Below are 16,133 nucleotides of genomic sequence, written 5' to 3' on the forward strand. Positions count from 1 at the left end.
GAATGAAATTTTAATTTGGACTTTGATGATAGCGTGTATAATATCAAAGGTCGGTGATAGATAATAACTCTCACTTGATATTCTTGCCAAAAAATATTGTTGTAAATTTAGTTTGAAATATTCTATCGTTAACGAGTAATACGACTAGATCAATTTTTATCAAATAAAAATATAAGTAATACAAAGAGGCTTTTTTCCGATGTGCATTTGATGAATGAATCTGACACGTTCGACATCTTTCTTTTCAATGAAAATATAATGAGGTTGAACGGAATATTAGCATTGAAAAAGAGTGCTTAAAAAGATTTAAAGTCGATGCTTTCGAAGCGAAAATTTAATCGAAAGCTTAATTAGCGACCTATTAAACTTACTTAATTAGAGGGCTAAAAGGTTTTCTGCATTTCACTATACGGATATACAAAAAAGACTTTTAAATTCCCGACTTTTTCTTTTTTAATCTATACTAAATTAAAATAATTAATACATATTTATTGAATCCGCGAAGTTTCTGTGTACATAAATTTTAACTTAAATTAACTATCATATAATTTAACATTTTGAGAAAGTATGATAACAAATGTTGATTTGTAGTCCCGTGTACTTATGTCTTCTTTCTCGAGATTATTAATTAACGCAATTAAAAGAAATTCTCCTCCTCCCTTAAAAAAAAAACATCAGAATCGTGAAAAATTATACGCAAAAAAAAATATAAGTATAACAATTGAGAAAAAAATGCTAAATCACTTTACGCATAAATATTATTACAATTTAATGTTACTTAAGTGACTTAATCTATTTAAAATACTTGAAAATCGACGAACAATATTTTTTCTGCATATTAAAAGAACTTAATTAAGATTATAATGCTTGACATTTAAAATTCGAAGTGTTTGGCATACTCTCTCATCGATTCTTCTCTCTTCTGTATTTCGAACCGCAGATTCAATCGCACTCCGGTTATCATGGCATCTGGGCGCGAGTTATGCTACGTTCTATTGGTGGGCATTCTCTCGTGTTACGGCATGAGCTTCGTCATACTGAGCAAACCGACCACCTGGAATTGCACATACCTCAGGATCGGCCTCGGTCTTTGTCTCAGTATATGCTACAGTGCGATCCTCACGAAAACCAATCGTATATCACGGATATTCAACCAGGGCACGAAGAAGATCAAGAGGCTCTCCTACACATCGCCCAAGAGCCAAGTGGTAATCGCTATCGGTGAGTACGAGCTGCACTCACCTCGGTAAACACGCCGTGGCATCGAGAGGATAATTGCACGCCAGGATGCTTTTGACGCAACGTGAAATAAAAGCCGAGGACCGTGTTCGAGCCGAAGAAAGGGAATAACGACGCGATCCTTATCTCGGGTCTCGCATCGCAGACATTTCCGTCTGGAACATGAGACACGATAAATTTGCACCTTATTGACGCGACCCTTGCTTATTACAGCTTTCGATTTCCAAATCCAAACGTCACACTTCATTTATATCGCACTTATATTTTTTTTGGAAAAAACAGAAATTAATATCTCGAGACACATTTGAAAGAGAAATACAATACAGCTATCGTGCATGTTCCTCCCGCTCCTCTAATCCCCTTCGAGTAAAGAATTTTGCATTGTTAAATTGTAATTTCTTTTTATTAAAAAAAAAATTTATTTTACAATTCCGTTAATTGCGATGACCTATAAACTTTTGTCATAAATAATTAAATTTAAACAAAAGTTTTATATATATATATATATTGATATATTAAATTTATAACTTTTATATGGAGAGAAAATAATTTAAGCGCGAGTAGAGAGTTATTTCCAAATTTCGCTCGCCACACTTCTGTTTTATCATTCGATTGACAATGCAAACACACTTGCTCCTGGAGCGCGCGGAGGCTGATCCTAGATTACGTGACTCCCATTTGCGCAGGGATCACCGCAGTGCAACTCATCGGCACTATCGTATGGCTGATAATCGAGCCACCGAACACCACGGAGATCCATCCATATCCATTGTCCGCGGTTCTTACGTGCCGCGTGTCCACGTTCTCGCTGATGATGTCCCTCGTCTATAACATGTTCCTGATCCTGATGTGCACCCTCTACGCGTTCAAGACCCGCAAGATCCCCGAGGACTTCAACGAGGCCAAGTACATCGGCTTCACCATGTACTCCACGTGCATCGTCTGGCTGGCCTTCGTGCCCATCTACTTCGGCACCAACAACGACTATAAGGTCTGTGTGTCGCGGATCACCGAGTTCACCTGTGACGCGAGTCACGCGCGCGCGTCTTCCCCTCTTTCCCCCCCACACACACCCCACACACACACATACACATATACACACGAGCCTCACGGCGCGTTTTTCTGTGTTAACATGTAAAGTCGAGCGGACGGCTGCCTACGTTGCAGGTTCAGATCGCGAGCATGTGCATGTGCATCAACATCTCCGCCTCGGTCGCCCTCGGCTGCCTCTTCACGCCCAAGGTCTACCTGGTGCTGTTCCAGCCCTACAAGAATGTCCGTCCTGGCCATCCTAATGTACGTACAACACTGGTTTTGTAAAACCTGTCTCGTCCAACAATTAATCCGTGAAGCGGGATAGACTGTCCTAAAATTCGCGGCGATTAGACAGTTTGGACTCTAAGATACTAGTCTATCGTACTAAATTTAACCGACCTCTCGTGTTCGAGAATTCAATTTAGTCTTCGCCACATATACGTATATCTATTCAAATTACTGCTTTCTCTTCCCCTTGTAAATAAAGAGATTTCCACCTACTAATCTTTCCCTCGCGAAATAAGCACGTTGAAACAAACATTTTAATCTAATGCTACATTAAATTACATACAAATTGAGGTTCACTATTGTAAATGGTTTATTGATTAGAGAACACAATGTTACAAATTACCAATTCAATTCTTTAGGATAAACAAATTTCCCTTCCAAATCCTTCGCTTTATTAGCTTAACGGATGGCTAATTCCTGGGCACTCATTATTAAATTAAAACAAATCCTTGATCATTGAATTTGCTCAGACTCCCATATTTTTGAAAAAATAAGCACTTAACATGGGGGGGGTTATCTTACAACAAAAACAAGGAAAGAAATTATTAAATCCTAATCTTAATTACGTTGCATAAGTATCCATTTATATATCATTTAATAATATTTATTCCTTAAAATTAAAAGATTAAAAAACAACTGTTTTTTCTTATAACAATCCCATTGAAACGCAAAACGCTTAAAAAAGTCATGCCAAAGTGATAAAATCTCCCCTATTTATTTATTTAAATTATTAAAAATTAAGATTTACGTGGAATTAAGGATTTGAAAATTTGATTGTCAAATTCTTTTTTGTGACTATTATACACTGAAAAAGTAGTACGCTGTGTACCGAAGTATAATTATGAAAAAAATAGGATTTTTTTAAACTTATTGCCTCACAAACAGTAGAGGAAAACGTGCACAAGTCAGACACATTTGGATGAACAGTAGACACTGTATTCAAAACGTTGCCCACAGACAGAATTGATTTTGATTGTTACATCGAATTCGATTGGATGCACACGAAGGAAATATAAAGGCAAATTGATGTAAAGGCATACTGCTAACACCAATACTAACCGTCCGATCATCAATTCCGATCATCAATTCCGATGTTCGGCGTAAGTTACCGCAAACACTGTTTGCGGAATTTATGCCGAGCAGAATTTCCATTCCATTGGCCGGAGACGCTTGCCGAGCGCGCCCGCGTAAATCCGCGCGGCGGCTTTTCGGGTGCATCGGCGCGTGTATCGCAGAAATACCCCCTACCCTGGGAAATTCGCCATTAAGCAGAACCCTCCTCTCCCTTCTCCCCTTCCACCCCTTCCCCAAATCCCGAATCGGCCTGTCGCCTGACGATCGCCTAAAATCCATTCCGGGGGTTCCGCAGACGGGCGGCCTGCAGAGCGGCAACCGGGCGGCGTACAGCATGCGCTTCGCCGGCGGACGTAGCCAGACGATGCAAAGCGTGACCTCGGGCTCGCGCAGCAGCCCCCCGATGTCCCGCGGGGGCGCGGGACGTGCGGACGAGCGGAAGCACGCGAACGGTGAGACCCAGGCGCTGGCGAGTCCGTCGGTCGAGGAGACCTCCGTTAGCTAGGTCGCTCTCATACACCTCCCTCCCTGTCCAGAGCATCGGGCGAGGATGCGCGAAACCGAGGCGGAGGTGTATGTCAACGGCGACGACAACAACGGCGGCGACGGCGGCGGCGGCGGCGGTAACGACGGCGGCGACGACGACGACGAAGAGGAGCGCAAGCTGTCGACCGTTCAGGAACTACCGGAGCTCACCGCCAGCCCGCCGATGATGAGCCTGGCGATGTGCCAAGTACGCGAAAAGTACGAGAAAAGTCAGAGCGAGCAGCCGCGCCGCGATTCCGATCAGGTGACGGATTTTCCTCGTCTCCGATAGAAGATCCCCGTCCCCCCGCCTCCCGCCCCCCGCCCCCATTTATACGGGGTCATGTCAATGTCAAGCAGGTTGACCGGTTTTACGTGAAATCTCATGGCGAGGTCTAATCGAGCATAGCTGAGACTCTCTCGCTAGCTTTTACAGGAGATTGAGAAGTCCTGTCCCTTCTCTGATCTATCGCTTGATGCGCCGAGCTTTCAGAATATTTATTCTGGCTTCCAACTCAAAAAAAGTTGGAACTTTTGGCTGAAACCTATGAGCTCTGCAATTGCCAGCGTTCGTTTAGTTGCGCTACGGAAACGTCCACCCCCCCCCCTTTTGCTGCTAAAATTTTTTTTCTGACGCTTCGTCGTGGCTGCATTTCCAACATTTCGTAGTGCGATTACAACGTAATTTAACAACTTGCTTTTTATCGTTTTTTTTTTATCAGCGCTTTGTTACGCTCGTTACGGCTTTACATCGACGACGGGCGTCGCAATTCCTAATGTCTTTTGTTTCCTTTTCGAGCCGAGCGATCGCATCGAAGCCGCGATCAGCAGCATCTCCGAGAGAGTAGAGGCGCGCGCAAGGAAAGAGGGATCGTGCCCCGAGGAGCAGATTTTAAGCTACAGCGACTCGCCGACTTTCTCCGAGTTTTCCTCGTAGTATTCGAACGAGCATCGTGACTCGCGACGGATTCCCCTCATCATCCCTCACGGAGTATCCGACCAGCACGAAGGGCCTCGTCTATCTCTCGCCGCACTCGACAACATTTTATAAGCGTCAGACGTTTTGTACCATTTCCCACGAGATGTGAGTGATCTGACAACGCCTTTTTACTCCTAGTTTAACTCCTTGCACTCCTTGCACTTCATCGTGCGACATTGCACAACAGAGACATATAATAAAATCTGCGCGATAGATATTCTTATAAATTCTATATAAAATTAAATAATATATTGTTTGAAGCGTACGAAAGGTGAAAATTTTAAATTAAAATCGGGAAAAAAGAATTCTATTCGATCGAGTGAATTTCTGTTTTCTAAAATGTCTATCTTGTCTATCTTTTCAGGGACATGTCGCATAAATCTTTTCACAATATCGGGAATTATCAGAAATAATTTCGAGTGCAAAGGGTGACAATTAACTCCGTCACACATCCTCTATGCGCTGTAATTTGGTCATCCGAAAAAATGGTCCTTTTGCACAGACTACAATTTTTTGTATAGTTATTCATATTGGAGTCCTCATGTTTGGTTTGTTCTCGAACGTACGAAATGCCATGCTCCCGGCATTCACCAAGTTTCCAGCATCACACGGGTGAGTTTTTGGTCTATTCATCTCTCGCGAACAAAGACCTTTTTCCCATGTGTACCAATAACATAGTCGAGTTTATATATGAATTTTGGCTGACCGGAGACAGAAAGAGAGAGAGAGAGAGAGAGAGAGAGAGAGAGAGAGAGAGAGAGAGAGAGAGAATACGACAAGTACCAAATATTTCGACGTAAAAATACCGAACAAGATATAACAACCGTGCTTATATCGTTTTTGCGTTAAGAGCGTATCTTCGCCAAGAAGATTTGTGTAAATAAATTATTCGATATTTCGTCGATTAATTTGCGCCGAATAAACAGCAGAATTTCTTGTTTGTTATTCGCGACGGGCGGTAAAACCACCCGGATATCAGACGTATGCACGTACAGTAATAATTATTCGCGCGAAAAAAAAAATTCTTAAAGCCCACCCGTGATTTTGGAGTAGCAATGTACATACGTTAATTAATTAAATACGAACGGACATGAATGTGGTAGGAGTATGCGGAATTATTACAATTCGATAATCAAATTAATCGAGTATATAAATATTTCGCGAATCGCGGATGCGGATGTTAGCGATAGAGTTAAAATTCGATAGTAAAAATGAGAATATTAATTATATAATAGTAACGCAATTACGTAGACAAGTACCAATTGCCAAATATTATAGAAAACGCGAGAAATTCAAAAAAATTCGCGCTAATCCGAGTCAGTTTTGAAGAGCCCACCGCTTTTACCTTCAACTCGACTTCATCAAAGTGAGCCTGTCTTACAAATTAAAATTTACGCAAGAGAAAAGCCGAAATGAAATTGGAAACGCGAAGTACGAAAATCGGTACACACCGCTATACTTTATCCCCCTATCCGTTTCCAGCGTGGAAACAGTTTTGCATCGCTTAGCTTTAAGTGAAACTTATATATCAAAGTTGGACAGACCCTCGGTAAACACACGGGACACACATTAATCTCGGCTCGTAACTCGTAATTCGAGACACAATGTATGCGCTAAGATTGAGACAACGATCGAATCGATTTTTAATACGTCTCACAGAGCAATTGTTACATCGAGAGTTACGCCTAATGATAGATCGCTTTGAGAGAAAGGAGACAAATCACAACCGACCCCAAAGTAAAGCATTCCTGTATAAAGAAGCCAAAATCAAAATGTGATTTTGCTTGCAGCACGAGAAGAATTGCTAGGTAAGAAAGACTCGACGAAACGTTTTTTCGGCGACAATTAATTATATTATATTAATGTTGTTATAGCCATCGTAAGCGTAGAGCGTAAACGAAAAGGCAAAGTCTATCGACTCGTTAGAATTTGTTATTATTGTTTCCAGAGAGAATATCGAACAATACGAATGTCTTGTTTTATTTCATCTCACGCATTGTACATACGTTAAAAACATCCGCACTGTTAATTATTTATTACGATATGTCTGTGTTATCATTATCTAAAATGTTTATAGTGAACACCCATCGCCGAATATAAATTGAGATACATCAGTCATTAAGTAATCTGTTTTTCGCAAATATTATATTTATCATTTTTTTTACTTCATTTTTTCGAAATATGTTTTTTTCAAACTTTATATATGTGTAGAAGAGATATTATTGATTCGAATCTGTGCTCCGCTCTTAATTATTAAGTTATTTTAACTTTTTAATTAACAAATAATAAATCTATAATGATTAAGCGTCTGTAAATAAACCTATTACGATTAAGCGATCGCGGAATTTCGCTTCTCCGAAAAATGGAATATACTTCTTAATTATTGATTGTACAAAATATTATATAGCGTTGAAATCTAAAGAGACATCGTTGATACTGCGTGCATGTATATTAATATAATAGCTGTTATACGTGTGTACTTATGTGCCTAGCATCATGTGAGCTACTTTCCATGACTGTATATCGATATCTTCGTGATTAAATCGAGTAACGACCAAACCTACCAAAAATTTTCTCTGAATAGACCACGGTAAAGCAACATAATTTTATCCTATTAAGTTTTAGAAATTTTATAAATTATATCGAAACTTTATTTTTTTTTTATTTTATATTTTTAATTAATGGTTATAAATATCTTTAATGCACAAGAATTTAGCAATAACGTGTAACTCAGAAATTTTAATCTATTTTATGAAAATAAACTTTTTTTTATTATTATTTATTTATATATATATATATATATATATATGCTAAAAATTTTTCTTCTTCTTACGCTATTATTATAATCAAATAGACCTTCCGATGTTTGCAAATAAAAGATATATCAATGATCAGTCGTTATTCGACTTAGTACTGTGTGTAATAGGGATGCACGAACGATTGTTAAATATGTTAATTGAACGAAATCGTATAAATATATAAATACTATATATCGAAACTGTCTCGGCCCAACTGTACGTTATAAGTAATTTCATAAATATACAACTGCCTGCGATAATAAGCCGATTAACGAATGGGGACATTAATGGACTCTCTGTACATAATTATGCTAGTCTAAGGAGAGACCTGTTCGCACGAGTCTAAACTATAATGTCTGGTTTAAGTGCAAATCCTTGCAATTTCTCATTCTAAAGCTCCGGATGGATAGACGGCAGCTCTAACTTTGCCCTAGTTGAAGGTTTCACCGATCCTAAATCGGAACCGAATGTATATCTTCTCGTCATCGTCTCGTCATCGTCGTCGTGGAGAATTTTACAGAAACGATATCTAAAAAGAGATGTCACGCGAACCCGCTTTTATTTAAAATTATCGTTCAAACGAGAGATGTATTATACCCTATAAACAGAAGAAAAAAAAAAAGTCAAAAACGTTGATATGTAATTGTCAATATTTACGGATTAGCGGAAATGTATCAAATTGCGTATCCTAGAATGATTAATTAACAAACTATTAATAAACTATAGCGCTATACCGCTGCGCGGCACAACCCATAGACTCGTTTAGCGATCCGCGCGCGCGATTATCAGTAGTTTGATACATATATCTACGTGTTTGAGATCGACATATATAGCTGGAGGATCGTGAAGAAAAAAAAAAATTAAATATAACATAATGTCAGATGTGCAAGTTCGAAAAATTCTCGGCTTACAACTTCGCGTAAGCAACCTCCGTTTCCCAAACAACGCAAGAGTTCCAATTTTAAACAATTTTATATATATATATATATATATATATATATATATATATATTCACGGTGCCAAAAATCGATGTTAGCACAATGTTGTGGAGAACTAACGTTATGCTATAGGTATAATTACGTGCCGTATATCTCGTAGGATAATTAAGAATGCGGGAATCGTCGTCTCTCTTGAAGCGTTAAATCGATGTACTAAAGTACGCCCGATAAGATTTTGTAAATAAAAAAAACACTAGATACGTAATATACAACATGATATATACGTAGCGCGCGATATTAAATGTGTGCGAAAGCAGCGGCATTAAAGAGCCATTTATATATATATAGATATATATATATATATATATATATATATATCTTCGTGAATAAGATTCGAATTAAATCTAAACGATGTTAAAACTCTAGTTCCTTTCGAATTCCATGTTACAGATAGCCTTGCTTATAATCTTCCATTGGATTATTATTTTGTACATTTACGTAATTGTACTTGAATTTTCGATACCACCATTAAAAACATTTCTTCTCTGATTTGGAAGAAAATGAAGAGATTCAAGCAGAGAAATAAAGAACCGCTGTAATACCACAATGCAATGCCGATTATAATTAACATCAGATTGTACGTTTATTGTTATAGCAACTAATTATTTTAGAACGTCTTTTGAATATCTTTCGGTTGTCTTTCACAACGTTTTCCTATATATAAATAATATTACAAAATAAAACATTTTAATCTACGTAGTTGCACGTATGGTGTTACCTAGCAACTCCGTGAACTTTAAACAAAATTACGCCTCGTTATATTTCTCATCTATTGATTGCCTTTTTTTTTTTAAATGACTACATATGTCACTAATTCGAGATCGTTTCGACCGTGAAATAAGTTTTTTTTTTTTTTATTCGATACATCACGTACAAAGCGGTAATACGAAGAGAAGCCCATAAGAGCATAAATATATTGTAACAAATCGAGAAGTAAACTAACAATTAACTTTTCTTATAGCTAAAATATATACGTATCTCTCCGCTGAGAATTTCTCTTATTCGAGGGAGGATTAATTCCAATTTCGAAGAAAAGATGATTTATTTTATTTTCAATATTCCCGAGTTTTCTTCCAGAACGGCGGTTCCGTGGGCCTAATTGTACTTATTTACTATTTTCAATCGTATTTGACGCTCCGAGTTTGCCTATCCGTTTTTGGGCTAAAGGATGGAAGTTATGTCGCAAGAACAACCAGCGATATTAATCTTGGTTGTATGATCTCATTGTACGTTAAGTCGTTGATAGATAATACGAACTTAGACTGATTAACGGGTCTCTCCGCAGAGATACAAATTTTTTTATAAGCGTCGCACGCATTGGAAACGCGCAACGTAAACATCATACGTCAATTAATAAGGAACTTAAGTTAATGAATGTAATCCGCGATAATTTACAACGTTATCGAACCTGCAACACGCTGTCCGTGTTGAATATGTACAGGAATTTATCGTTTTTGGTTGCGACTTTAGATCGATACGATTTAAACGTCGCTGTCAATTCATTCCGTTTGTATTCCAACTAGATGTTAATCTTCATAAAAGATTCACTTTTATCGTTAATCCTCACTAGGACCGGAATAATAACGGATAAATTTTCAAATCTTTTTTTACTCGTAAAGTATTCCTTTTTATGGAAATGAAAAATCAATTTATACATCTAAGTAGTAAACATCATTTTATTTGTTTATTAATTTTATACAGTGACTTAAAAACTTCCAAAATTGGCTCGTTCCAAACTTCTTCTATCAATTCTATACATTTCGAATTATTCTAAATCCCCTAAGAAATTTTGGAAATTACTATATTTTTTCTTTTAATGTCATGTAGAAAAGTCAAAAATCATTACTTTTTAATCTTCTGTAAACAATAAAATTATTTTATGTGTATCATTTTATTTGTATATATTATGTTTTTAAATATATTTCAGTCAGGTGAGGATTAATCAGTCCTATCAGTTACTGCCATTTATTGTTTTGTCAACGATCTTAATGATAGTCATTGAACATTCCAGGAGCCACTTAGCCACATTTATTATCTTATCATTAGGCAAGTATCATTTATCATTGGTAGATCTTTGTACCTCTACTTAATACTTGTCCTACATTATTATATTGATTATATATGCATTTATTTACTTTGTAGTACAATTTATATGTTTAACATATTCTCTAATAAATGTTATCAACAAATTATTCTTGTTGCATAATTAGTGTTAAATGTGATCAATCTTACATTCCTCTTCTCTTATTATCCTATTTATCCAAAATATACAAGAACAGCTATTTTTAAGAAGTTGCAATGTAATCAAATGGCTAATATATAATGCATATCAAGAGAAACCGATTTTGGAGAAATCAATAAATAAATGTTCACATATATCTCTATCTTGTCATCAGAAAATTACATCCATGATTATATCACATAATTTATTATCTGGAATAAAGCATGTTTTCTCTCTTGTATTAAAAAAATGAAATCACTTAAAATATAATAAATTATCAATGAATAAAAATGATAATTTACAATAACTGCAAAATATATATTCACAGCAATGAATGCTATAAAAATACGATTTATACAGCAAGATACATACATACACGTACATACATACACGTTCATTCATACCTACGCTTCACTTGAAAATATAATTAGCCTGTTGAGTCTGTGATTTGCAAAAATATATATATATATATATATATATATACATGTTATAAAGTACATATGTACATTTTTCATATCAACAAAAAAATTATGTACAATTATATCACGGTTTATTATATCGGATCCGCTGCCGATCTTGATGACCATAATATTCATTACAAATTAACTTACATAGAAAGAGATGGAACACAATTATCAAAAAACATATGCTAACCCAGAACAACGTAGGCAAACCTCCGAGCTGATGTCCATGCTTGTGCAAAGCCATTACTTGGTGATCATGTGCTGGCGCTGAAAAAAAAAAAAAAACGTAAAATAAGTTCTTTTTTTAATCTTAATGTAAAAAAATACTTTTTCATAAAAAAAACTTTGTCTTTTCAAATATAAATTCTCTAGCGAAACAAAAATTAATCTATACAAAAATATTTAAATTGTATCTAATTTTTAACATACCATCATCCACTTCGTGTACATGTAGAGCATTACGAAGTTCTTGCATATGCTGATGATCGGAAGTTATATAAAGTATCGCGGTTAATGGTTTTGTTAACTTTACGGGAAATTTCGTATAGGTTTGATCAAGAGGAACTGGTGCGTCCAAACAACCAGCATCACATCCGTAATAAACACTATCACTTTTATCCAAAGCTACTCCTAATATCGCACGATTATCTTCACCAACTGTTACAGATATATTTACGTGCGATACATTTCCGTAACTTATTCTCCTGAAAAAAGAAATACAATTCCAGCAATTATAAATTATTTCATTAACTGTAAAAAAAATATGTATATAAGAATTATATCGCAAAGAAAGATATAAGAGAAAGATATAAGAGGGATATTATAATTTAAAAGAGGAATTTTGTTAAATTAAGTTTTTTATAATCTTATATTGCAATTTTAATTATACTTTAATAGATTATTTTCGTGATAATAGATAAAACGTACCTAAATAAATAGTCGCGATGAAGATACTGAGGATCGATATTAAATTCGAGATGTTGATTACTAAATCTCAAACTACCGAGACTCAACACAATCGCCTGCTGTACAGCCGCAGGACCTCCAGTCACCAAATGATGACAACCTTGTTTCTCCAACGTTATTAACCATGCTTCGACTATCTCATTCACAGCGTCGATAGTCGAAGTATCTTTCCATAAACGTGGAGCATCCCTAAATGAAAAAAACATAATTGTTACACATAAATGATTTTATATAATCATTTTACAAACACGATTCTAATCATCCTTACAAAGTATGGTGACCTCGATAGCAACCCTCGTTCATAGCAATATTTTTTTCAACATCCTGAGCACTCCGCGACACCTGAGATAATACATAATACATGGTAGAATTAATCTTGTGGCCATTAATGGCGTTGTCGGCCTTGGAATCACTTATTCTCAGACTTGTGTACCAGTAACTCTGCCAGAAATTCAAGTGTTCCTCTCTCAAATTTCGTTGCTGGCGCGCAATTGCCTTTTTTATCAACTGTACAGCAAAGAATAATAATAAATCTTTCTTCTTTAAAAAACGATAAATTAAAAAATGTTATTTGCTTACATCAATAGCCCTCTTCTTAGTCGCATCGCGTTCCACATGATATTGTTCAGATGAAATTAGCTCACTGTATTGAATGCTCGACAGAAATTCCAACTTGACGGAGCTATGTGCTTTCACTTGCACCGTTTTAGGTGGAACTTTATAAATTATCGATACAACTATTATCTTATTGGAGTTAGGCACGGACACAAATCCAGATACGAGGGTATAATCATAATTAAGCCCGTCAACCTGAATTCTAACATTCAAAAATAAATGATGAATTAAATGCCCATAAGCGTTTAATTATATAAAGCAACACTATTTCTTACCTGACAGGCTCTATGTGAGAATTACTCCAATGAGTGGATTCCTGTGACTTCAATGGTACTTCTTGAGAGAGTGAAAATGGATTAGAAAGTTTTACAGTCTGCACCAATATTCCGTCGAGACCTCTATGAGCGTAATATTGAAATTCTGTATGATATCCCTCTCTAAGGCACTGATACTTATAAACAATCCCGTTTGTAAAGTGAACAATAGTTGCTTCTCGATAGAAACTATCTCTGGGTATGAGATGTGAGATTAATGGTTGCCACGGCACAGATAGCAAAAGTGCTCTCCCATGTTTAATGTACAGCCAGCCTTCCAGAGAGACGGGAACGCCAAATACGCCATTACCAATGTATGGCAGATAAGAATGTTCATTCTCCTTAGGTGGGTTATGCAGAATATTTGCGTTGTATTCAACAGCATCAAAATAGAAACTAGCTAGTCTCTCATTCATGCAACGATCCTCAAATGCTGCAGAAAAGCATACACATTAGCATTTCTATAGTAATTATTCCAGAGAGACGTAATAGAAATTTTTAACTATATATAAAACAGTAAAATTCAATCAAATGTATTTAATGTTTTAAAATAAATTCTGAAAAACTGAGAAATACTTTTTTATGTAATATACTATGTTATAAAATTATTGTTATTTGAATTTGTTTAATAAACTAATTGTTGAGAAGAAAATTTTTAATGTGTTGTTTTTAAATATTATGTTATTAAAATAATTAATAAATTAATAATATAACATATAAAAAAAATTTTAAATTCAATTCAGAAAATAATTAGATTATATTAATTATTTATTTACTATTCTAAATCGTTGAGTAAAAGAGATAACATAGATCTATTTATATAAATACTTTCATAGATTTTCAAAAGAACTTCTATATCCAGCAATCTTTTAGCAATATATCAATAAATTTATTCAGAATCTTACAACAAATCATCTATGTCCATATTAAGCTCATATCTTGCTAAGTGAGTCTGCTGACAGAATCTGAATAGAATCTGACAGAAAAAATTAAGCAGAATCATTTCGTAAACACTTAAACGGAATACATTATTTAAATAATTACAAAGCAATAGATTCTGCTCTATCTTCACAATTAATCCGACATTATATTCCGTTAGCAAATTCCATTATATTTTTTACAAAATTTATAGCAGATATTTTGCAAAATTACAATTCTGGTATATTCGAAGACCGAAACAAGGTACCTTCTATAGGCTCCCTAGTGGTAGAGAAGAGCCACTGCGCGATAGGCGGACCAAAGTACAGCAGCAGACCGCCGCACACCAGGACGATCAGGAGGACCTTGCGATACGAGTAATTGCCGTCCAGGAGGCGGCGCACGCACTTGCCGAACTCGCGGCCGTCCAGCATGCCGCCCGTCCTCATCGTCACGAAATCGTTCGTATCCCGATAAAAAGCGTACTTGTCCGAGCACTATCGCTGGTCCGGTCGTCGAGCCGACAATCGTAGACATAACCTTACCGCCAGAAGAGAATACTCGCGCGGATCATCCCGTCGAGCGCGCACCGTCCTTCCCCCTGTTTCGTATCGCTTTCCGAATCACGCGGCCCGGCACGAGCGCGAAGTGTCGGAGGAGCGCATTGTCAGAGGAGCCCCGGCACGTAAACAAACACGACCAGCGCGATCATCCGCGTCAGCTGAGAACGGACGACTACAGACGACACACGAACTAGGGATGGGCGATCTTGAATCTTTCGAAGAATCGATTTTTTTGTATTCGATTCTCGATTTTTTAGATCGATCTTACATACTTCGATTAATCCAGTGAATCGATTCTTGAAATAAAAAAAATCAATTCACTGTAAAAATGTAAAATTCTACACGCATTAGTTGACTTTTCGTATATGTGTATAGCATCTATACAAATTTATTTGAACAGGCTTTAAGCTTTAATATATTATATCGACAACAATAGAATATTATATTCAGATTTTATTTTTATTTTAGTTCGTAGTAGAAACTAATGAAGTAGTGGATAACTTGTAATTAAGACAACGTTTGATGATTTCTTTGTCTTTGGTAACGCACAATACTATCTTATGTCACAAACATTAATGATATATACAAAGTATCACTTTATATATATTTTTAAAACTATTTATATATATATATATATATATATATATATACGAAGGTGGTTTGAAAAGTCCGTGCAAAAATGAAAACTACTTAATTTTTCGGAATAAACCTTTTTTATTTTTTAATGTAGTCTCCTTTTAGGCTTATACACTTCGTCCAATGCTGCTCCAATTTATTGATCCCTTCCTAATATGATTGGTCCAATTGTGCAAAATAAGCATTCGTTTTCGCAATCACCTTCTCGTTTGAATGAAATCTTCTTCCCGCTAGCCATTTCTTCGCATTGGGGGATAAGTAGTAGTCCGGGAGGGAGCCAAATTTGAAGAATAGAAAGGATGTGGAACGAGTTGGAACCGTAACTCCATCAATTTTGCGGCCACAACTCCGGAGAAGTGAGCTGATGCGTTGTCGTGATAGAAAAGGACTTTCTTGTGGTTCAATCGTGGACGTTTTTTTTGCAGCTCGATTTTCAAACGATTTCCAATAACGATGAATAATATTCACATTCAGTAATAGTTTTACCCTTTTCCATACAG

General features: G+C 36.3%; 2 protein-coding genes across 7 annotated transcripts in view; one reads left to right on the forward strand and one right to left on the reverse strand.

Annotated features, from left to right (window-relative positions):
• Positions 1–9,682, forward strand: part of LOC105431406 (metabotropic glutamate receptor 8) — a 107,557-nt gene extending 97,875 nt beyond the window's left edge. For 2 of the 6 annotated variants that reach the window (XM_089076522.1, XM_089076525.1), the window contains exons 13-18: positions 941–1,221; positions 1,926–2,230; positions 2,380–2,535; positions 3,932–4,088; positions 4,173–4,426; positions 4,961–9,682. In XM_089076522.1, coding sequence (XP_088932648.1) covers positions 941–1,221; positions 1,926–2,230; positions 2,380–2,535; positions 3,932–4,088; positions 4,173–4,426; positions 4,961–5,098 — 1,291 coding nt within the window. In that variant the 3' untranslated portion in view covers positions 5,099–9,682. The remainder of the gene's footprint in view (positions 1–940; positions 1,222–1,925; positions 2,231–2,379; positions 2,536–3,931; positions 4,089–4,172; positions 4,427–4,960) is intronic. The other 4 variants (XR_016139165.1, XR_016139166.1, XM_089076523.1 and 1 more) reach the window with 4 other exon arrangements.
• Positions 9,683–10,594: 912 nt separating this feature from the next.
• Positions 10,595–15,327, reverse strand: LOC105431369 (uncharacterized protein KIAA2013 homolog). The gene is made up of 7 exons (XM_011645504.3): positions 14,703–15,327; positions 13,478–13,949; positions 13,167–13,404; positions 12,856–13,094; positions 12,549–12,776; positions 12,051–12,325; positions 10,595–11,888 (listed from the first exon to the last, which is right to left on the reverse strand). Exons 1-7 carry the CDS (start codon positions 14,881–14,883, stop codon positions 11,701–11,703), a joined length of 1,821 nt encoding a protein of 606 aa, XP_011643806.2. The 5' UTR covers positions 14,884–15,327; the 3' UTR covers positions 10,595–11,700.
• Between the last annotated feature and the right edge of the window lie 806 nt (positions 15,328–16,133).

The sequence above is a fragment of the Pogonomyrmex barbatus genome, unplaced genomic scaffold (assembly GCF_055798465.1).
Source record: "Pogonomyrmex barbatus isolate J1 unplaced genomic scaffold, ASM5579846v1 scaffold2, whole genome shotgun sequence".
NCBI lineage: Eukaryota > Metazoa > Arthropoda > Insecta > Hymenoptera > Formicidae > Pogonomyrmex > Pogonomyrmex barbatus.